This window comes from Tribolium castaneum, chromosome 5, assembly GCF_031307605.1.
Source record: "Tribolium castaneum strain GA2 chromosome 5, icTriCast1.1, whole genome shotgun sequence".
NCBI classification, from domain to species: Eukaryota; Metazoa; Arthropoda; class Insecta; order Coleoptera; family Tenebrionidae; genus Tribolium; species Tribolium castaneum.
This window is the reverse complement of record NC_087398.1, coordinates 5,234,136-5,257,866: the sequence shown is the minus strand read 5'-3', so window position 1 is coordinate 5,257,866 and position 23,731 is coordinate 5,234,136. Positions and strand designations below refer to the sequence as shown.

Sequence of the window (23,731 nt, the reverse complement as noted above, 5' to 3'; positions counted from 1 at the left end):
CTTACGACAGCTAAAGCCAAGCGTAAACTTAAATGTATTAATTAAGGATTTCGCGTTCATGTAATTTATTTTACCATCTATTATTCTTAACTTTAGCTTTCCTAATCCTTCAATCAAAAACCTTGCATCACGCGTCTTGCATATTCCTTGCGATTTTTTCCATTTTTCCGATTTTATTGTTATCTAAACGTGTCGTAATCTCGCGTTCTTGTCCCAAGAAGCATCATCTGCAAGAGCGGAGGTGTCACACTAAACAGGTCAAAGCCTGGAAGATGGACGCAGGCGCGTCGTCAAAGCTCCAAAAAGGCTCAGCTTGAGCTTTCACTGGAGCCGCACCGGAGTCAGTAGCCTCGCGCGGATGCTGCGACGTATCCCGGAGTTTCCGGAGTTGGCGTGCACGAGCGCTCGCGAGGAAATTTCAGTGCAGTGTTTTGCAAGAGTCCGGAAAATGCCGTGAAGCTTGGTATGAAAAAAGCCATTTTACGCTAATTGCTGCTCAGTTAACGTGAGATATAATTTAAATCGAGCTTTAATTACACTTTAGTTTCCGGCTTGGGTTTAGAAAAACGGGATTTGGGCGCTGTTACCGGAATGTTAACAAAGCAATTTAATTTCAAGGGCGGTTTTTATGGCCGAGGTTGTATTAATAGGGGGTGGGGGCGGTTTGGAAATTAGGGGGTTAAGATGCCGGTTGTGTCTTTATTGTCGTGAAGGAAAAATGGAAGGGTGAGTGGTGCCGTGACCAGGCTTCTAGGTTGATGTGTTAACGCTTTTAATCCTTTTAAAGGGTGAAGTCAGAGGGTTCTTACATCATTGCGAAAAGAGGGTGCATTTCGACTTCTATTCTATTCAGCTTTTAAAGAATTCGTTTTATCTTAAAAACCAAACAAAGAAATAACTAATACAATACCTTAGAACTGGCTAAACAGACGCTCTCAAAATTCCTTTTCTTAAAATATTAGGACATCGGCAAAACCTAATGCGAATGTTAGTAATAAGAAGGGCAGAAACAATTTCGTTTTTCCTTTTAGTAGAATTAAAAACTCAGATAAAAGTAATAAAATTCGTTAACAATTTATAATTCACAATCTTCAGAAGAGAGAGGAGAGAAAGTGACTTAAAAATAATGAATTGATGTCTCAAATATTCGTTATCACACTTGAAAAAAATTAAAAAAAAAATGTCTTGTTTCGTTTAAATTGTGCAAATTGTGATGCGATTTAGTGTTTGGTTTTGCTCCATTTGTGACGCTTCAAGCCAAGAATTAATATTAATAAAATTCCTGGACAAGTTTCAGAGCTTAGAAATGTTAGAAATTTATATGGACTAGTCATCCTTGACCTAAAATAACTTTACCTGATTTGCGATCTAGTTTAAATCTATAATTCTGAAAAACTAATGAATATCTAGACTTATTCATATTGCATTTACGTAGTCACACAAGCCAATAATTTGATCAAAAAGCACTATTTTTAAGCGTCACATTTCATATGGTGTTGCTTCTAGTTTCAAATTAATATAAATATTTATTGCAACAACACTTTGTGTGCCCGTTTTTCTCTGTGGTGCTTCAAATTTTGAAAATAAAAGTAGCGAATATCTATTTGATTTTTTCTTCTCACAATCATGGCAGAGTAAATGTTTAACCGTTGTAATTTTCCAAACAATTTCCCCGAAAAAAATGTTTACAGTTTTTTGCATTATCTCTGTTTACGGATTTGCCGCAATTCATCCACCTTTTCCCTCTAAAAATAAACACCTCAAACATAAAATCCGATTTTCTCCTTTGTGATTTCGGGCACAACATTTTAAATTAGGCCGATAATTTATGATCTCTAGGATCATTATCCCCGACTTTTGCTAATTAACGAGCCGGGATCGATTAAATTTTAACCGGCGTTTTAATTGAAAGATTTTTCATTGCCGAAAGTCGTATACTGTTCAGACTTGCACATAAAAAGGGTTAACCGCTTTATAATAACTGTTCAAACATGAAACCCTAATTAACTCGCTCTTAATCCATTATATTTTCCTAAACGAGGATTAAGTTGCCTATTGTTTCCGCATTCTGTCATTCAATTAACAACAAATTTCTTATTCAAGGCGCATAGACGGCCTTATAATTTTTTAGACTTATCCGCTAAAATACGCGTTTTTTGCCATAAAACACGTCGCTAATCCGGGCACCAATAAACAATAATGACTGGCCCAGGATTCGTATTTATGACTTGCATTTCGTCCCAGTTTCATGTGATACATTGTTGCATTTATTAAATTGTCTGATGATAGCATGGTTAACGCAACATAACGTTAATGGCAATTAGTCTACCCAGTGCAGAAAAATAAATCCATTACATGCAGACAATGCGGATTTGTTTCAATAATATTCAAACGTAAAGGTACAAAATTAATACGTGTAGAGACTGTAATGGTGCTTTTTTTCGCTTTCCGATACAGAGAAATAGAGTAGAATGAGATCGTGCAGCTGATACGGAGATAATCTTTTCATCGAATATTAAAAAAGTTGTTTGTGGTTCGTGACAAAGGACGAGCACAAGTCGGAAATTAAAAGGAAAATTGAGAGAAGTAAAAGATCCCAAAGATTTGCTTGATACACTCTTTACAAAAGACAAGCGCAAAAATCGGTTTGGGAAACGCTCACTTATCAAGGCACAAAACGTCAGTACAAAATTTAAACAAAACTAAACAAAAATTCAAATATTTACACATTATCGTCCAGTTTTTACAAAAAATATACAAAAAAATTACAATGGTAGAGTGTTTATTAATAAAATATTTTTAATTTTTTTTTTACTAAATTGGGTCTAAACGTAAAAATATTTATTTTTTTAAATTATTTCTTTATTGTTTCACACTATTAACTTTTTTGTTTAATTTTTATAAAGTTACAATTAGTTCTAGTTGAAAAAAATAATGTCTGACCCGGCGCATCCACCATTTTTCAAAATGCACTGTGGCCGCATTTGTTGTTTTGGAGCTGATTAAATTATTTTCAAAGGCATAACATTGTTGAACTAGGTGTGTTTAGGTAAATATTTGCCGTGTGTTGAAAATCCTGCGCCAAAAGCGTTGTAAAATCAGCTTTTTAAAACAAAACTGTGTCGTCCAATTGGGCTTTTTGGTGAGACTTTGTGCGTCGGTGTGGAAAAGAGCATTCCGCAGCAACGGCAAATTTGTGGAAAGGCCTTTCATCATTATCGCGCCGACATTAATACAACACAGAATCACGCTGAATATTTTATGATAAAACATAATTCTGCTAATTGGCTCGTGTTCCTCCAACATCAACATAAACATGATCCATGATTGCGGCACCGAACCTCCGCATCATATAAATTTCACAAAGCTTTTAATCCTCACATAGTTCACTTTGGGCCGATGAAAAAGTAATGTGGCGCGTCTCACATTTCCAATCATAATTGCGCACCGTCTTTACCCCAATTTCCGGCAAATCCGCGTCGAGTTTAAACTCGCCTCAAATGAAATTTCCATCATTGCGATATTTCCCCGGATGGAATTTTTAAAATAAACAACCGGCGCCGCAGCGAAAGAAATTTGTCCCTGTATAAGGGAAGAAAATAAAGGAAAGAAAAAATCAGCCCGTCACATTCCGTCGAGGGAATATTCTGAATGCGCCCGCATAAATTCCGAAGATAACTACGTATGTGTACCTACGTACCGCAAAGATATGTGAGGAGACTTGTGTATTTTGCCTCTAACAAGTCGCAAGCTGCAAAAGTACTTTGTACAAATTTACACGACGAGAGTAATTGGACGAATGGAACGACTGCGCGCGATTGTTGCACCATAGTTGCTGACATACGATACAACACTTCTTGCGACGGACTTGCCATTACTCACAACTTCCCCAAGGTGCACTGCAACACCTGCAACTCCTCACCGGAGTGCATTAACTATCGGGTGTACAGATGCAGAACAAACTCAAGACTCAGCCACTTCGTGACAAAATTAATTTCGGAAATATTCCCCGCAATAATCACATTATTTACAAACAATGCAAACTGAAAGCTTCTGTTACACCCTTGAAGTGCTAGGGCGTGATTAATTAAAAGAATGTTTCTTTGCCAAAAACGTAACCGAATTTGCTCCTTAAAAAACCGCCCCGTAATCCGCTAATCTAATTAGCAAAAGTGTAAGAAAATCGCCGAACTCATTGTTCGAAAGTGAAAAAGAGTGGAACAGGAGAGTGGCTGCTAAATTAAATTAATCGATTCGAACGCCCAACTTTTTACAATCGCAACTTCCCCAAGATAATAATCCGAGCTCAAAACTGCCGACTTAACTTTAAACAACATGATCTCGAACTTTGCAAAATTGTTATTGTTGGGCGCGATCAATCTCTGAAAAAACAATCGCCCTAATTAAAAAACTTCACAAACATCGGCGATCTTAGCGCCGTTAAATAATTTATATCGGCGTTAATTGCACCAATGCAATGTGGCGGCGGCAAAAAGCGCCCTAACGAGCGAAAGAAGCGGCCGCCCCAAGGCCCATTAGGCCGAAGGTCGCCGTGTCCACCCGATGTAAATGATCCTGTTTACAGCAAGACGCAAAAAATTAATTAGTTTATCTGGCATCGATCGCTGTCAGCGCCGCATTAACCGCCGAATAATAAATGAAAAATGTTTGCAAGAATGACAAACTTAAATTAAAAACGTGCATTTGCATATTTGCCAACTCGCTGGAGCAAATAACAAAAAGTCAGACGAAACGCAACTAATAAAACCCGATCAAAAGGATTAAAGAAATCGGGGGCATTTTGGCGGCGTGTTTTTGCGTGAAAAAGTGACGGGTGAAGCGATCGGAAATTAAAAGCGGAAGCAGAATGCGGAAAAAGGCTCATAAAGAGACGCTGCTTTTGCTGGTATTTAATCACACCGTTGCCTTTTTCCGGAATTACGACGTCTAGACGACTCAGCGCATAGACAGGGGAGGCCGTTCATTAATTTACTTCTTTTAATTACTCCAGCAAAAAATTATTCATTAACACCGGCAAGCTTAATGCAAACTGGACGCCGCAATTATTCCTGAAAATTTCTAGTCTTAACAATTACGACTAAAAATGATATTTACCAGATTTTGTTTGATTTTATGATTTTACCCCTTTGTTACAGCCACAACAGTGGCTTCAAAGCGACTCAATTAATTTTTTTGGAAACTGTAATTTTGCAGTTATTTTAGGTCGTTTTTAAAACGAGCTGGAAATAATAAGCCAGAGGTACTTTTATTTTTAAATATTGGCCGCGAAAACCTTATCAGGGCGCTTCACACACATTTTTATATTTGCTTTTTGTGTTAGTAATTATTAGTGTCTTATTACGTGCAGTTTCTTATTTAATTGCAACAAAAATATTTATTTAATAAAAGTCAATATTTAATGGAAAAAATAGAGTGCAGTAAATGATTTTTTTAAGCTGAAAATTTTCCTCAAAGGTTTTTTGAGACTGAAGTACTCTTGACCACTTTTATTAGTATTATATCCTAATCCGTACTTGCAGCATTTGGGAATATAATTCATATATTTTTTACTATTGTTTCAGGCAAAATTTTTCCAACAAGTCAATTTCTTCTACAAACGTTTTTTAATTATTTTATTACTCTATTCCATTAATGAAATAAACCACACTTTAATTAATTTAATTTATTGAATCAATTTAGGACACAGTGATATAAAAAAATTCACTGAGTAGACTGTTTTTAATTATAATCAACGTTGTTTGAATTTTTAATAATAATTTGTTTAATGATTATTTATATTATGATAGTTTCAAATGAAATTCCACCAAAGCCGTACAAAATTTAGCGATAAAATTAGATTTCCATAACTAGGACAAATTGGTTTCAATGTCCACTGCAGTATGAAACACTAACAGCTTTGACGCAAAAAACCTGATTATATTAATTGGAAACCGATCCTGTTTAATAAATTGATATAAATCAATAAATAAATTGAAATGTTGTTCCAGGACTCCTTAAAACCTTTCACGCGTCCAATGACTGTTTTCTAATTATTTCCTCGCCTCTACTTTCCGCCTCAGTGAAGTGAAAACTTCTGGATAAATAAGCACCCTCCCGATTTAAGTTTTCCGTTATAACTAGTGAAAATCCTCTCGAGGCGATTCCCTTTATCGGTCCAAAATTAGTAAATCGATTTTTGTTCGCGTAAAACACTTTAAATTCCCGCAAACTTCTGAATGCATATTCGAAAATTGGCCATTCTCCTATTGTTGGCCTCGCTATCTCAAAACTCGAGCTCCTCGAATAGGATAATGAAAGAGTTCCGGATGCAGTTCACCGGAAACTTAACCCCGCAATTACAAACTTCTATTGCGCACTGTTTGCCATCGAACATCCCATTTCCATAATCCCGGAAAAATCGGACGGTTCCGTGACACCGATCTGAAAATCTGTGACACGGCTTTCCGGCAGAAATTAAAACGTGCCGGGGAGTACATTTGCGCGAATGTGGCAAAGTCAAAAAGGAATTTGGACGGATCGAGTGCAATTCGAGACGTCTCGCATATTTTATGGTGGGATTCCCGCTCCGGGGCCGCTCTGATGGAACTGTTATGAAATTCAATTTTAGTGGTATAAGACGCAACTTTTTCTCCTATTTCCGTTTGTTTAAACTGATATAAGGGTTCTATCGGAAGCGCAAACTTTTCCAGTTTACCTGAAAATGGGGATTTGCATTTTTTACTAAGACGCTTAAAGTCCGGGTTCCCCAGTGACTCGCATAACTATGCAAAAATTGTCAAAGTAAATAAATTAGAAACGATTTTTGTGCAGGTGTCCGACGATGAAGTCCTCCAAGTACACGCAAGCCAGCACGCCCAACGACAACGACTACCGCGACTACCAGAACGTGGGCCTCGACGACGGCAACCAGAACGTGAACCCGGGCCACCGCAGCTCCGACTACCTCCTGCACAGCTACCAGCCGCCGGACCGCTTCAGCCCCAACGCTAACCGCTTCCCGGTCGACATCGAGCTGTGCAACTGCGCCAAAGAGGCCGTGTTCAAAGCCCAGGTCAATCGCTCCTTCAGCACTCTGCCGAAATTCGAAAGCACCAACCTCAGCCAATACAGCCTCGACCGGAAAGTGGCCAAGTTCGCGCCGCGGCACAAGTTCCAGTGCGAGAGACCCCGAATTCAGTCGCCTGAAATCATCAACATCCATCGCGGACCTAATAACGTTCTCTACGACGGTTATGGTGATGAGAATTGTGCGATAAAGTCCTGTGCTTATGATAAGGAGTTTAAGTGCGACGATTATGGCTTCAGGAGGGGGCACCCCTTCAGGACGAGCGCGAGGTCGGTAGGACTTTGTCTTATTTGCGTAGAAAGGGCTGATTTATGAGGGGGTGGTTGCGCAGGTGGGGAGCGGGAAACGGGAAAGGGCTGAAGCGCCAGCACAAGATTTAAAAAATACTGTGCATTTAACTCAGGAAAAAGAGAAAATTTTCGAAAAATCAAAACATGACAAATAAAACGTCCCCGTAGTCAATAATTTCGCTAGTTTCGCTAGATAATACAAATAATTACTATTCTTATTGCCAACGATATACAATACATAGAGACAATATTCTGTTTAAACAAAATGAAAAAAAATGACGCTGTTGTTCCTTTCCTGTCTGGGTTAAGATCAATGAATGAACAAACGACAGAAAGACATTAAATTCTCAATAAAGAGAAAGTAGAAACAATTATCCAAAAAAATCGTATTAATAAAAATTTTAAATTTTCACCAATTTTTCCGATACCGACCTTGTTTTTAAAAATCCAGCCAATAGTTAACGATACAATAAATGTAAGAAAAATTGTAGAGTTAAATTTCTTTTAAAAAAGTCCGTGAAATCATTTTTCTATATTTTTATTGGTTTTTGGTAGTTTATTCCTCTGGGTGGTCAAATAAATACTACAGTAAAAATTAATTTAGAAATATAAAGAGGCGAATTATTATTTTTACATCTTTTTTCGCCGCGTTGTCAAAAATTTACGGACTGATCCGAAATACTGACAACACTAATAAATTTTTGAAAATAGCAATAGAGTATTCTTCGAGCCAACAACAATTCAACAATCTTGTATACGTCAAATATTTGTTAAGAAAAACCGAAAATAGTTGCAGTGTGTAGCAAATTACGAACAAAAATAATTTTAAATCTGTTGACAACAGACTCATTTTTTCAGGATCAATCTGTCGAACGAAAGACAAATTGATAATAGCTTACAAGTATTGTTTTCCAGATTATGATTTCAGTTTACTTTACCTTTCCTCTGACTACCTATTTCAGTTTTTGCTGAAAAAACTAAAAAATCGTCTACTTCACTCATTTATATTTCCATTTATATTTTGTTATTTTGAAGTAGATATTTAACACTGAAAGTATTATTTTGATTATACTTGTAGATATTAATTTCGTAAATGATATTATTCGAGAGTTTTATTAATCCGAACGTGGTTTGCCAACTTTCTGTTATAATAAGGAGGCCTAAACTTAAAGAAGAATCCCTTGTGTATTTTCCATGTTGCCGGATTATTTATCTTACGCAAAACCAAAAATAAAGAATTCTGTTATCAGGGAGTTACATTTTGTAAATTTTAATGAGCAGACAAGTAAAATTAATGTAAATACTAAGCTAAAGAAATGTTTATTTGAACACATAAAAGACAATTTGATAATTTTCTCTTGCCCACAAGCAAATGGTTAAAGGTTTAGTTTAAGTAGAATTAATACGTATATCAAGTAAATAAAAAATTATTTCACAATTATACATGTTCAAGTTATTGATTTACATCTAAATAAAATAATATTAAATTAAATTATTATTTAAAGTTTTATTTAAAGATACTGAAATATTTAAAACATAAGGTAACGGAGATAAAAGAAAGAGATATGTACTGGGGGTTTTATTTTTTTGAGCATCACATAACGCAGATAACATTATTAATTCTATGTTCAATTAAAAAAAATCACATGAATGTATTACAAGAGTTCTTAGATTTTCTGTATTATATGATAAAAAATTTATCAATTTTTATTATTAATTGTGTGTTCCGTTTTAAAAAATGCAATGTGTTTTTAAATGATTCTCATCTAGTCGTCTGTAAATTTGTCACAATTTTTTTACATGTAAACCAATTTCAAAGTGAACTAGATGAGAATCTTTTAAAAACACATTGTACATGTCAATGCATTGTAAACAGTTCTATAGAAACGCCAGTGTTCAGCAAAATAATCATCACTGTATTATTAAATTCTTAAAACAGACGATACTTTAGTTTTCTCTGAAGAAACTGAAACAAAAAAGTAAAAAAAGTCTAAAATAAAAACTTAAATCATAGCCAAAGATAAAATTAACACAAATGGCACTAATAAAATCAATATTAAAAAATATAAGAAACTACGAAGTTCCGCACCAAAAATGTGAGGAACAATGTTAAATTTCCGCAGCAACAAATTTCTACCTTCAGTCGGAAAATGTTCCGACTTGACCACCGATAGATTGTCGGTTGCTTGTCTTTGAACGTTTTGAAACCTAAAGATATTGTAATTTTTTTAAAGGAATATAATTTTCTACAATATTTTTCTTACGTTTTTTTGCATCTTTAATGGTATTTAGAGCGTTTTGAAAAATATAGGATAAAGCGCAAATTTGATTTTTTTATTTTGTTATAAAAATTTTTCTAAAAATTTTAGTCGTCACTTAGTCTCAATCAAACTTTTAAGAATGTAAGGCCCAAAATTTAGGCCTTTTTTCATTTTTAGTTAAATTTAAATTAATTTAAAAGGATTTGATTTTACTCTGCCGTGTTATATTTTTATGTAGACGAAGATTAAAACGTTTTGGTGCCTCGTTTCTTCTCCTTGTACTTAGTTCTCTGTAGTTTAGACTGAGTGCTGGGTATGAGAATGCAAAATTCGCCCATACGTTTGTGGTGCAGCGCCAATCTGTGCAAAAGCGCGGCTGATTATCGGTGCTTTGACCTGGTAAAACAACTGCGCGGCCCTGCCTGATTGCCAACTTCGTAATTCTAATTAGACATTGTTAACAATTTCAGCGGTGGTCGTGTACGTAAATTCCAATTAAGTTAATTAGAATAAAGCTAGTGCAGGTACGGCCGTCGTTGATCAGCGCAATTGCGCGGAATTGTCTTGAACCACTTGAAACTTTTGATAATAGGAAATCAGCCGCGAGGGATGAATTAGTTAATCGTTCCAGGCCGGCTCATACATAATCCCACTTGGCTCAATTTACCTAATTGTTTAATTTGGTTGTGCCTCAAGTAGGTCAGAACGGTGCAGTCCGTGAAATATCCACCGGATTTGATTAAAATCAAGCTCCCGAAATTTCATTTGATTATGCACCGGCCATACGAAAAACTTGGCTCAAGTTGGAGTTGCAGCGCGATAATCCCATTTAGGCCCGCGAGTGGAATTAATAATTCTCCGGACGATTTTTCCGAGATTTCATTAAGCTGGTCCAAATTTAAAATTATTGTTTTTTCCCGACGTTGCCTTAATAAATGTTCAAAGCACACCAGTGGAAACGCCGATCGATCCCAACTTTTCCAGATTTTCCCCAACACGAGTGAAAAAGTTCCGTTAGCGGTGTCGAAGGCTCCGGGTCAAGGCCCGCTCGATGAATTTTGAATAATGGAGATGTTGTAAAAACGAAAGTTGGCCAGTGATTGTGCTTGAAAATTTAATCGTTGTGAATGTTTGATGAAAGCTGAGCTCCGATATAATTTATTATAAGTTTAATGCGAGGCTCGATTACGGAAAGCTTTCAAAATAATTAATTAGTTGTGTTGTAGCTATTAGACGAAATTGTTGCACATAAAGGAGCTTTTAGCAATTTTTTCCCGAATTATTTATTAGGCGCTTTCGCGGGAAAAACTAATTCCGCTCCTGAACCGGTCTTCCAGGTTTATTAATGGCGATGCAAACGCTCACTACGCCGTTTCCTAATTAAAACAATGGAAACAAGTCGACTCATAATTAGGAAGCTGCATGCTACAGCCGGAAATGAACTCGTATCGAATGCAATAATGAGACAGTTTTTAGCGCAGATTTATTAACACTTCCCGAATTCTTCGCGGAAATTGCCTTTTTTTATTTTATTTTTAATTGCAAATAATACCATGTTTTTGCAAGTTGCTGTAAATGCATTTCAGCGAAGGCTTTATGCACAAACTGATACTAAAACGGTTGCAATGTAATTTAACGTCAATTCGATGTTTGTGGAAATTTTATTGGATTTACGAGAGAACAAAGCTAGACACAAATTTAAAATTATTAGCCAATATAAGAGAATGTTACATAAAGCAATTTGACGACATTACAGTGTCTTCAATAATGGACGGGATTCTCTCGAAATTTATAAGATTTTGCTAAACGTGTCGCAGAAACTGTCAATTTCTATTTCACCTGATTATAATTCAGAGACAAATTTATTATTGTAAGAAGCATTAAAACTAAGACAGAAAATTTGATGTTTTAGCTCGATATACCTAACAAGGTAATTGAAGAATAAGACAAGACGCTAACAACATACCCTGGCTTATACCCTGACTTTTTTGGAGTGAAAATTTAAATTAGCCTTAAAACATTAGAAATGTTTCATTGTTGAAACCTAATTAAATTTTGAAAATCATAAAAATTCCTATAATGAATAAAAAAGTAGATATTGTAAAATTAAAGCGCCAGACAGATCACATTTAAAGAAAATAAATTAAAATTTATTTCAAGGTCCTCCAGGGTTAAATAAATGCGAAATAAACTTTTTAATTTGCATTGAAAAATTAATAAGAAGAAAATTAAAATTTGAATCCAATTAATTAATGTTTTGTAAGTCAGTTTTAAATATTATGCTGACATTTCTTTAGATATAAATTCCATTTACTTACTCAGAAAAATTTGAGGATTAAAAAGTAATTCCAAATTTCAAATGAATCTAAGTTCTGCATTCAAGGAAAATGGAAACAACTGGGATTTTTTTAGAAGAAATCTTGCGAGACAATTGAGTTTTGTCCACTAATTTTCAATCCAAGTGTAGTAGAAAACTTGAAATTATCTTAGAAAACAGCGAAATTCTAGATGGTTTGGCCGACATTTACAAAATAATCAGACAGTTTTTTGCTCAGTTCTAAGCTCTTTATGATTTGTCTGTTTTACAGTAGGAGTGCTATTTCCCTCCGATATCCAATCAATCGTCTTGTAAGTTTTTGTGCACCAAATAAACAAGTCAAAAATGATTTTTATATTTTTATTGGTCAATTACTAATTCCTGAGACAAATGAGACACCAGTGAACCAGTTTAAAGGCTGGTCGTTCTCACATAAGAAATTTCGTCTTAGATACGAATAAAATAATTAAAAGTTTTTGAAATAAATTAATATATTTTGACGAAAACTCAGTTTTTTTTAAATTCATTACTCAAAAACTAGAAATCTTAGAAAAGTAGATCTTTTACTCAACTAATTAAAATCTACACTGTCGGTTTGGAAAAATTAATAGTTATAATAATTAAATAGTTATTAATAGTTATAAGTTATAATAATTAAAATAAAAAAAAATTTAAAATGAAAAACAATATTTTTTTATTCCAAAAGATAGATAGATACAAATAATCTTATAAGATACCTACTACACATATTTTTAAAAATTAAAATTTTAAACATTGACGATAGATCTTTAACGATGAGAAACTAAAACTCAAAAAAATATTGTTACAAAAAATTCTGAAGAACTAATAAGCGACTGAAAAAATTGGAAACTGAAAAAATCTATAGAACTGGAAAAAAGAAACACTAATAAATTGATACATTAGATTCTGAGTATAAAATGCAGTACACTAAGAAACTGAAAAATTAAAAAAAATAAAAACTGGAAAACAAAGAAAAACTAAAGAACACTAAGATGAAAATTCTACAAGTAAGTGACTGTCAGAGTGATAATTAAAACACTATGAATCTCCAAAGTAAGAGCATTAATAAGATAGGAGAGTAAATCTAGAAAAACTGAAAAATTGAGAAAATAAATAATATGAAATACTATAAGGAAATCAAGGAACTATTAAGCTGAAATACTAGAAGCCTGAAAAAAAGTCTTTAGATGTAAAATAAAATAACTATAAAATTGAAAAATTTGAAGTAATGATTTTAAACTAAATACTAATAAAAAAATTAAAAAAACATATTCTATTTTAAATAAGAAAAAAATGAACTCATTTAGAAATTTAGGAAAAATAAAAAGCGTGTCAAATATTTACATTTTTAACAAAGCAAATTGTCCTAAAATCTCTAGTAATAATACGTATGGCTCCAGAAAAATGAAATCTGCTTCCCGATGTGGCAATGTAGTTTTATTCCTTAATAAACTCCCGGCTCTCAAGATGAATAATTTACGGTCGGTCATTGTCCATAACCGGAAATAAAAGTCGTCGTCGTAAACAGGGCGTAAACGCCGCTCTTAATGGCGATATCCCTTCCGTGCATGCGTTTTATCGTCATGAAAAATTCATCGGCGTTATCTTTTTCAGATCCAACGTCAGCCATGGCCACCCCAAAAGACGTCCGGCCGACGGCATGGACGCGGAAATGGACGATCCCGAGCTTATGTTCGAATTGACGGAACACCTGGGAGACTGTCAATGCGCTTGCGACCACGTCGTCTACAGCCCCAGCTACACCACTTGTCTCCAGGTTTGTCCACCGAACACTCGCACGAGATAATTAGTTTGGATAGGATTTCTTGCCGAGGTGCCAATAGGGAGTTAATTACTCGGTTTTACTCGGCTTGGACGATTGCCAACCCGCCTCGATTGGGAAATTAAAAAACATCAAAGAGTTATTTACTCGATTTGCTCAAAGTAAATGAAATTACTTAAACTTTTCGTTCTTTATGGTTAATTAGTGAGGCGGTGCGAGCGCAGCCTCGGGCGTGTGTGCACTGCAGATAGATTTGACATTTGGTAAAGCCGAAGAAAGTGCTAAACCAGATCAACGGGAAGTTTCTCAATATTTACATTGGTTGCACAAATCTAGCAATTCTAACCGATCCATTTTCGTGAAAAGCAATATGTTTGCTTATTATTGTAAATGGCAACGTTCCAATATCCTCAACGTTCTTAGTACCAATAAATGCGATCATATTTCCTGATCTTATACCTTTATTAAGGAGACAACATCAAGCAAAGTTGTTTGTCCCCAAATCCGAATTATTACACTACTTAAAAGCGTTCGCTATTCAAGAACATCAAGAGAGAAATGCTACTCCCCTTGTTGGAGTTCAAAAATGAAGTAACTCGAAAATTAAATCGAGTCAAAATTGAGCTTCTTGCGAGTTACGAGACATCGTTTAATTAAGTCGTCTATAATAGCGTCCCTAATTAACTTATCTGTGCCAAATTTGCAAGAGTCTTTGCCCCGGCGACACATTAGCTCGCAATTTGCCTCACATTGGCAAAGTTGTAAGTAGTTTAGGGTCAGCCGTGCCCCGGACAGGTGATTGACAAACCAGATGGTTTCAGTAAAAACAAGCCGTCATAATCCGACAGCTGAGTGTCCGGACACGCTCCGCATCCATTAAGCTTAGAGATGCTCGAAACGTCGTCGAAGGCGCGATTTCTGACCCGGAATGGCGGCGGGCGACATATTTTAATATGCGGGATTTTTTGCACCCCGTCTGGGGCGAATCGATACGAGTGCAGTGTGGGCAAGGCCAGGAATAGTTTATTTCACATTTAAACAGACAATAAAATCAATTGAGGTGGCCCTTTGCAGCGAGATTAATTAAGAAAGTCTCACTGCAGGATTTAATTGAAATTAGTCCGGAAGCGCTCTGGAATTAAAGACTTACAAAACTGGCTCGCAAGGCGCGAACTTACCGATCCCTCCGCTTTGTGCAAGTAAAAACCTATTAGAATCGACAGGAGGAGGTAGACGGCGAGGGTGGTGAACGGTGGACATTTGCAACACATTTCGAAAAAGATTAATTCTCGAACGATAACTGCCGCGCTCTGGGATTATACAAATCATCATTAATTTTTTTCAACTGGCGTTATCTGTGACATCTGCTGTTTCCGGTTTTTTATTGTTGGGAAAAATACTATTATGTGAATTACTTTTTTATTGCCGCTGTTAAATAAACCGTCCTAAAATGCAAAATTCGGTAACCGGTGGGATTTGGAATATAAAATTAAACAGCGGACTGTATTTATTTCCGATCTGGCGGTGTTCATTCCTGCCCTTGCCTTTTTGCAGCTGTAGTAGCGACAAGTTAAATTGTTTGTAATAGTATTTCGACTTGTGGGCGTAACTTATTTAATGACTTAATGAATGAAGACGATCGATATTCCATGGATTGAACAGATTATATTGTTCAGGGATGCTATTATACAGCGAATTTACTTGTACAACGAGGAAACGTCGCTCAATCACCGACGACCTTAGCGTAAAAGATGAAACCAATCGCAAGAGAACAAACCAAACGAATTTAAACTTGTTCACACGTAGTGTTAGGGGAATACTTAATAGAGAGCTAGAGTGTATTCTTAAGCCCCAAACCTATAAAACTGTTACGTAAGTCCTCAAATATCCACTAAATGAACCTTATGATGATGCTGATAAAAGGGAGAGATAATAAATGCCGACAATTTGGTCTTTTTTCTACTTTGGTGGCCACCTTTATTGATCCATTTCGGGACCTAAACGACCCTTAGATTGATATTTACACTACAGTTAAATACGAGACAATTTTGTTTATTCTCTTTGTTCTGAGCCAGGCTGGCTTTTCATTAAGGCTAGACGCTGGACCATCTAAAATTATTTTCCATTTTCTAAAGTTATTTATAGACCGATTTTTTTCAAAATTTTATCGTAGCAGGCTTATTTTTTTATTACTTAATTTTTTAAGAAAAAAATTTTTTATTTGACATTCAAGGAAAAAAAACTCTCTGTACGTATGAAGTTATAATTTTTTTTAATTTATTGCCGCTTACAGATTTTAAAAATACTAATAATTCGTTTAATCAGAATATGGACAAAACTAAAAAATTGCTAGAATCGCTTACAGTTTATTGTGAAATGTGAAACACTGTTCACACTAACTCACATCTGGTAAGAGCGGCGAGCTCGATGATTTTTGCTTTGCTCTTTTATATTATAGGATTTATACCTGCTGTAGTGTCAAATACGGCTTTACTGCCACAACTTTGGAGGTGTGTACACGCAGAAAAACTAGTAGTACCGAATATCCAAAAAATAAGCTAACCGTTTACTTAGCTCAGAATTTGGCTGTGGTGCTTCACCTCCTGGGGCAGTGACCATGAGGACATTGTTAACAAAAAGCACAAAGATTAGACAACTAAAAATTAAAAATTGTGAGATTTTTACGAATACCCATATATAGTTGACAAGTATTTATGGTGAAAATGAAAAATTGACAAATAATACTAAAACGAAGCCACAATTATTAATAATAAATACAAGGTTAGTTGCCACAAAAGAAAAAAAATTGTTGTTTTTCCATTTGGACCCCAATATAAATTGAAATTGATTTTTTTTTATTTTGTTTAAAAAACTTTACATACCATACTTATTAAAACAAAAGAAAGAAAGAATTTGAAAAAATATCATCTAAACATAGATAATACCTAGATATGTATTTTTATCTGTAGTTTTTATTTGAATTTAATGTTTATTAATATTGTTTATATTATATTATATTATTATTATTATTATTATTATTATTATTAAAAGTTAGTAAACATACTTGTACCCATATCTACTCTTTCTCATTATCAGATATCGTGATGGAGAGTGATAGTAAGATTCGTAGATATAAATTTTCAATTTCCATTTCTAAAAAGAAGTGAAATTTTGGTAGCAACATGTAGTAAAAATTGGATGGGTTTGCTTATATTTCTACCAATAACTGAACAGTTTAGGCCTAGATACAGAAATTTGTATACCTGCCTCTTTTTTTCGAGAAACACTCCAGAAGAAATCGGAGTTTTAGCAAAACCAGCGTCTAGCCTTAAAGAACAAAAAATTGTTTCAGAAATTCGCAGAAATGCAGAAATAATTGTCTACTAAAAATGTTGTGGTTAGAACATTTTGCGTAAATCAGCTTACATCCATAAATAGGTCTGCGTTAATTTTTTGCTTGAGTCATTGTTGTGCCGGGGGCTGGTGGAAGCAGTCCCTGGCCTTGCAAACTTTGTAGGTAAAGTATGCCCACGTTATGCATAATCGGATCAGCGGGACAATTGCTGCGAAAACAATAGCCTGATGAGGGTGTCGGTCCATCACAACCCGGCAGCGGGGTGTATGATGAAGCGGACGTTTTAATTCAAGTGTGATGTGTATTCAGTTCGTTCGTTCGTTACTCGAGTGTCGTCGCCTAACTTATTTAACGCTAATTCGAGCTTCGATGCTGCCACGTATAAATTATTCTTCGGGGAGGGTCGCCTAATTAATTCCGTATCGGAGGCTCCAAAGGCGCACCTAACAAGACATGGAATGTTGTGCCGTCGACTTACCTCAACAGGTGGATTAAAAAATTAACACGCGACTCCCACGAGCCCGAAAAACCCATCTATCGATAAAACCAAACACAAAACCACTTGATAGAGTTTCGGCAATTTAATTTCGGTTCGGCGGCCCGTATTGACGCTATCTCTCCGATGCGATGGGTAAATAAATTACGACACGTCAGGGCCCACGGCTGAAAGATAGGGCCGTGATTGCTTCGGACAATGGACGCACGGCCAAGAATAGGCCCCAACTCCCACAGTAAATAAAATATCAACAGAGGGTTGCAGCACCAAAATAAAAAATATTGTCGAATTAACTAAACTCGTTCGGCGGCGGCGACCTGTCATTCCGGGGCGTCGTCACATGCCGCCCCATCTGAATATGAAGCCGGCTTGAGTCGCTTTGCAATTTTCTAAGTATTTTATCACGGAATAAAAAGCACGGAGCGCCGTTTCGGTGACACCAGCCACTCCGAATGCATACAAAGTTTTCGTTCCGGTTTTTGGTGCGTCGATACGGAATAACGTGCCTCAAATAGTCGAATTGGTTTTGGCAGTTGCTGATTTCGACGAATTGTTTCGGAATTGACGCGGCGGAATGCAATTTACTGGGCCAACAGATACCTATACGTCTCTGTGCACGGAATGTCTCAAAATGCGGCCGTTTTAAATTCCGGCTTGGAAGGGCTGCTCCTTGCAATTAAATTGTAGCCACTTAGGCATGGCCAAGAAAGGTCCACCCGCCATGCTTATGCTAAATTAATTCGAATGATCGGCTTTCAGCGATTTTTTTAACTTTTGTTCCGTTTGTCGGAACTCGTTGATATTCCGGCGGCGGCTGCAAACACCTCTTTGGTGTCCGAATTCGTGCTTGTGGCGTGAAAGTGAATCATCATCGATGTAGCCACAGCAGTTGGACCAACATAAAACAATTCAATAATGCAGCAAGAATTCTTGATTTCCGGACGCGATACTCTGATGAAATATTCATACACGCGCTTCATCCCCAATGCCGGATTATCGTAACGTTTCGACGTTCTAAAATCCCATTTACATTTACATTGTATTATCATTCTTTCCAATTGGAAACAAGCGCATTCGGCTTTTTGCGCAAAATGCTGCTCTACTTTACTCCACAAAATTTGGAGTGGTCCTTAGTTTTTAATTCGCAAAACTGTGATAGATTTGTACTAGATTGCTACATATTATAATTTTTGTTAGAAACATCTCTTAGGAAGATGTAAAAACCAAAAAATTATAGACTATGAAAACTTGAAAAAAAGGAAATGGTCCCGATCTCAATTTATTAAAGGCGTACTTAAAATTATTTAAACAATAGGTACACATTTACAATTTGAGATTTAGTCTATTGCATATAGTTGAATATAAAGACATATATAACAGAAAAAATAAGATTATATGTAACAATTCAATAATAATAATGTAGAAATTTGCTAAATTTAATCCAAATATTGAAATTTTTAAAGAAACCTTCCTTACTTTTACCTGGCAAACTTATTTATTATTTTTCATGATAATCTTAATTTAACTTTTGTTTATAATGCTTAAACCTGACAGACGTTCTCGTGTCATACACGATCTTATTTTAATTTTTAATCATCAGTTTTATTAATTTCAAAAAAAAATTTTTCGCATGACTTCGCCCTACAGAGTTTGTATATTTATTTATTTATAGTTATATTTTATTTTTCTTTAATAAAGGCTTATTATTATTATTATTATTATTATTATTATTATTATTATTATTATTATTATTATTATTATTATTATTATTATTATTATTATTATTATTATTATTATTATTATTATTATTTCAATTTAAAACGGCCCTGACGGTTTTTTATTTAGTTTCTTTGACATTTTTACGCCAATTTTCCTAGTTCATTGGAAACTCAAATTTAACACACTAAAGACTCAGTCACACGAGTCAAAAGGCCAAAAGCCATTTTGCCGATGAAATGCAAATTGAACTAATTCTTGTAGTATACCACTAGCTTCACCAGCAAAGACTATTTAATCTCTTATTGAAGAATTATCAAAACTAAAAATAATTATCAACCAAACAAAGTATAAAGGTGTAACTTTACAAAATGAGTTTTCCAAAACAAACGCTTCTGCTAAATCATTGTTTATAAGGTTGCACTAATTTTTGTTTAATTGGAATTTGGAAAACAAAGTTATTCCTACTTTGGCGCCTCTAGACAAGGCCTACTTTGCCTATACCTAGTTTCGGCACTGCTCACGTGGGCGTAATCTTTCCGCAGGTAGATTAGCAGTATTGAAAATTTTGACTGGCTGTCTGGAGAGGCATCTCTGCGTGATTCACGGTTTGTGCTTTATCAAATCCTTCACGCATCTGCTCACACATTAAAAGCTTCGGGTTGTAAATACCTCCACTCTGGCGAAAAAATTCGGCTTATCCTTTAATGCGCTTTCGCGTGACAAAACAACTTAGGGTTAATGAAGAAAAAGACTTTTTTTCCCTACATAACAAATGCTCCGAGTCGCTTCTTTGTTCCATCGAGCTGAAAAAAAATGCGTGCATGTGTCGTATGCTTTATTCAGCACTTGTTGAGGACTAATTCTGGGAATTTTTAGCGAGACGTGCCATTTGTACGGGAGTGGTCCCCGAGGAGCTCGCGAACTGCAAACAAAGTACTTGCGAGTCATACACGCACGAGAAAAGTGTAGACTGCCAGGTGATGTTTAAACCAATTTATCAATTCGGGAGGCGTAAGCGGATTAGCTCAAGGATAAGCAAATTAGGAAACCTCGAAATAAGGACTACATCTCGAATCCGCCCAAATTGAATATTTCGTTCCGCGACCGCAAGAGAAAAAATTAATGAACGCCAAATTTGATTACCAAGCTGGGGTTAGTTCCAGTGGTAAATAATCGGATTGGTGTAAAACTGCGACAATTCGAGCCAGCCGATCACTACAAAGAGCTTTGCATTTAATAAAACGAAAATCTGTTTGAATATTTAAAATCCGAAAGCTGTGCTCGTTTATTATTTATAATCGGAAACGTTGAATCTTTCAGAGATAACACACGCAGTAAAAGCGTCTTTTATAAATTGAAAAACTTTTTATTCAAGTTAAAAAACTCGCAAATTTAATAACATTTACTTAAATATAAACCCGGGCTATGAGACGAAGACAGGGTCTTGCCGGCTGAAGGGATTTCGGTCCGAAATCTGGAAGAACGAGATAAGTTGAAATTTTACAAATACCTTCAAGGCCACACTAGCCCGGATCATTTGACATCAAACCAATATTTTTCAAGGGATGAAAGCGGATTTACGCACGGTTTATGTAAAAACTCTTATGGCCGCCATTAAAGCTAAAAATACACGTATCGATTGTCCGAGAAAATCGCGATTTTCTCGCTTAACATCTGTTAGATTATGCAGACGAAGCGAGTCTTTTTGTATTCCGGGAGAGAGGTTGCGAGTAGTTACAAAACGGCTTCGCTGTAAATCGTTCGCCTGTGAATAACACGGAAGAAGGCGGAATACGAAATACGGACGATTGTTTCGATTCAGTCCGCGACACATTTTTTAATATTTTAAACGGTGGGCTGCAGACTCCCCGAGTGATATTTTGACTTCGCCAACTCACTGGAATCGGGCGCCAAGGGACAAAAAATTACTTGGAAACTCCCTTTGAAGAGAGTAATTGACATAGTGCTGCTGTGGATCTCATCATCGGATTCGAATTATTCTTATTATTTTCCGTCAAAAAAACCTTCGCCGAAGTTGTTTCATTTTGAAACTACGCAACTTTCTTAGTAGGAAGCTTTTGCAATAAGCCAAAACTTAATTAATATTTTTATTTCGTGCTATAACATGGCGAAATTAACTTTTAATGAAATAATTTGCACGTTGTGCCTGAAAAATCCGAGAGAGCAACGTGTAAAATCCTAACTTTAATTCAATTCGTCTAAAGAACTCGTGTTTGCTCAATCGAAGGCCCGGAAATGCCACCCGACGCGTCATGAAATTTAAACAGTTTGCAAATTCGCTATGACTATTCATCGCGTATCAAAAACTTGCATGCAGGGCCTTTACGCACTGTTAAGTCCCTGTCCCGTCCCGAATGCGAGCCCTGATAACCCTACTCGTATAAATCCAAGCGTAATATCTTACTGATATATGGGCGGTCTCCGCGATAAATCCACCCGCGTTATCTTGCCAACATTATTAGAAATAGAAATAATTAAAAAGTGATTAGCTGCAAACGTCAGAGAGGAATTTTAATTCGAAACCCCCCTCGGGAGGTTCTGCGGCAACATTAATATTTCTTCAGACATGTGCGGGCGAACTTGTCACAGTCGTATATAAATGATACGCTCGGAGATCGTATTTATTGCCTTATCGATTTTAAATTAGCGCTCGAGTATCCAAAATTCCGAGCTGTACTTCATTAACTGTTTGATTTTGCAAAGTCATAAAAAGATTGAATAAACCCTGGTGGATGCGAAAGAACGTTAAAACTAATTTGTCAATGAAATTACTCCACGTAGAGGCGCCTTATCAGCTGGAAACTAATGTAGCCCAGCAACGACCAGCCTGGGATCTGAAAAACTGCCCCTACGCCTCAATTATAACCCCGTTTTTGCGTCCTTGTGCAAAGTCAGTCAAAACTTGGCTGCATCTGTTCGAAAAGGATCGAATTAAATTGTCCCGTCTTCCGCATTGCCTCTCTAATAAAATCGCCCCTGAAAACAGTAAAACCTTCCCGCCTGTTCTAATTCAACAAATTGCCTCCCGAAACATAAGGCCTTACACTGCCATCAGCAAGCTGAGAAGCGGCCGTTTACGTGTCGTGTTCGAAAAGAAAACAGTCTTATCGTACGCCGCATTTCCACTCCGAGCAACTCATTAAACTCGAACCAAGTCAATATTTGCATGGAAAATAGTCGATCGTTGAACTAAAACTAACTAAACTTATCACGACGTTGACTTTAATACGTTTACGAATGTGCGGAACAATCCGGAGGTCAAGGCGGACAAGCTTTGAATAGAGGACGAGAAAAACGAGATCAATCAAACAACCTCTTTCGGGGAAAAAAGCCCGACTGGGCTCGCTATTTGGGTCAAAGCTCTTACACGATTTTCGGCTAATGATCGAGTATTCCACAATTGCTCGAACGAAAAATTCAAATTGATTGATTGCGGAGAATTTCAAGCACTACTCTTTGTGCGGGCTTAATTATTTAAAAAATGCCTGCTTCAGCAAATAACTTTGTTTAATTACTGAAACTAGAGGCCAGTGTTGCCAACTAGCTTTATTACTTAGCAAAGCCGGCTTTAATGGCTTTCTATCAGAAAACAGTTTAGTCCAAACTTTTCACGTAAAATTTTCTGAAAAGACTCAAAAAGCGTTATCTCGCTCACGTGTGGGTAGACAGTGCATAATCGATTCCAGTATCAACTCGACGTTAGATACTCGCAACTTGATGCAAATATGAAGTGATAAGACAATTCAATTAGCAAATGACAGCAGCATCTAACCACAGTTGAGTTGGTAAATGTGTACAAACGAATTTGTGTAGCAAGTTTTGCGATAGTTCCGCACAAAAGCGCTAATTTTCGATAAAAGTAATTGACTCAAACGCGGAATAAAAATAATGGGTGGGATCGTTATTCCGGGCGTGTCTCTCAACTGTATTGAAAATTCGACTAGCAGGTCCGGCAGCTGGGTGCCTTCCTTATTAGGGCACGTGTTTGTCAACTCGTTAAAACTTAATCTGGAGTGGCTTTTTGCGGATTAGCCCCCATAATTCAATCGACGTCTTGAATGCGAGCCGAATTTTATGGCGGCGCCATGTGCACATTTCCATTGTGTCAGCGAGGTCAGGGGTCGAAAAAGATTCGAACGTCAATCAGGATAAAGGTCTCGTCACGCTGTAGCGGAATAAACGTCAACGTGTCACGGCTTGAATTAATTTTTAAAAAGAGGTGGACCAATTAAAGGCCCGATTTTTCGGAGGAGTCGGACCTAATCGATCGCAGTCAAATAACACATATTTACGGCAGACGAGGGAGTATTTATAATGGGATAAATTTGTGGCAGTTTATTACCTTCCTATGAAAAATAAATTAATGCACAGTGATTTATTC

General features: G+C 36.2%; 1 protein-coding gene, 1 long non-coding RNA gene and 1 other non-coding gene across 3 annotated transcripts in view; 1 reads left to right on the top strand and 2 right to left on the bottom strand.

Moving 5' to 3' along the window:
• Positions 1–316: 316 nt before the first annotated feature.
• Positions 317–23,731, top strand: part of LOC663439 (dipeptidase 1) — a 70,942-nt gene continuing 47,527 nt past the window's right edge. The window contains exons 1-3 of the mRNA XM_008195655.3: positions 317–463; positions 6,832–7,356; positions 13,591–13,753. Coding sequence (XP_008193877.2) covers positions 6,842–7,356; positions 13,591–13,753 — 678 coding nt within the window. The 5' untranslated portion in view covers positions 317–463; positions 6,832–6,841. The remainder of the gene's footprint in view (positions 464–6,831; positions 7,357–13,590; positions 13,754–23,731) is intronic.
• On the bottom strand, positions 14,761–15,080 carry LOC135266289 (uncharacterized). The gene is made up of 2 exons (XR_010334200.1): positions 14,938–15,080; positions 14,761–14,891 (listed from the first exon to the last, which is right to left on the bottom strand). It is a non-coding gene; the product is annotated as an uncharacterized LOC135266289 (long non-coding RNA).
• On the bottom strand, positions 18,869–18,961 carry Mir304 (microRNA mir-304). Its single transcript, NR_036326.1, has one exon. It is a non-coding gene; the product is annotated as a microRNA mir-304 (primary transcript).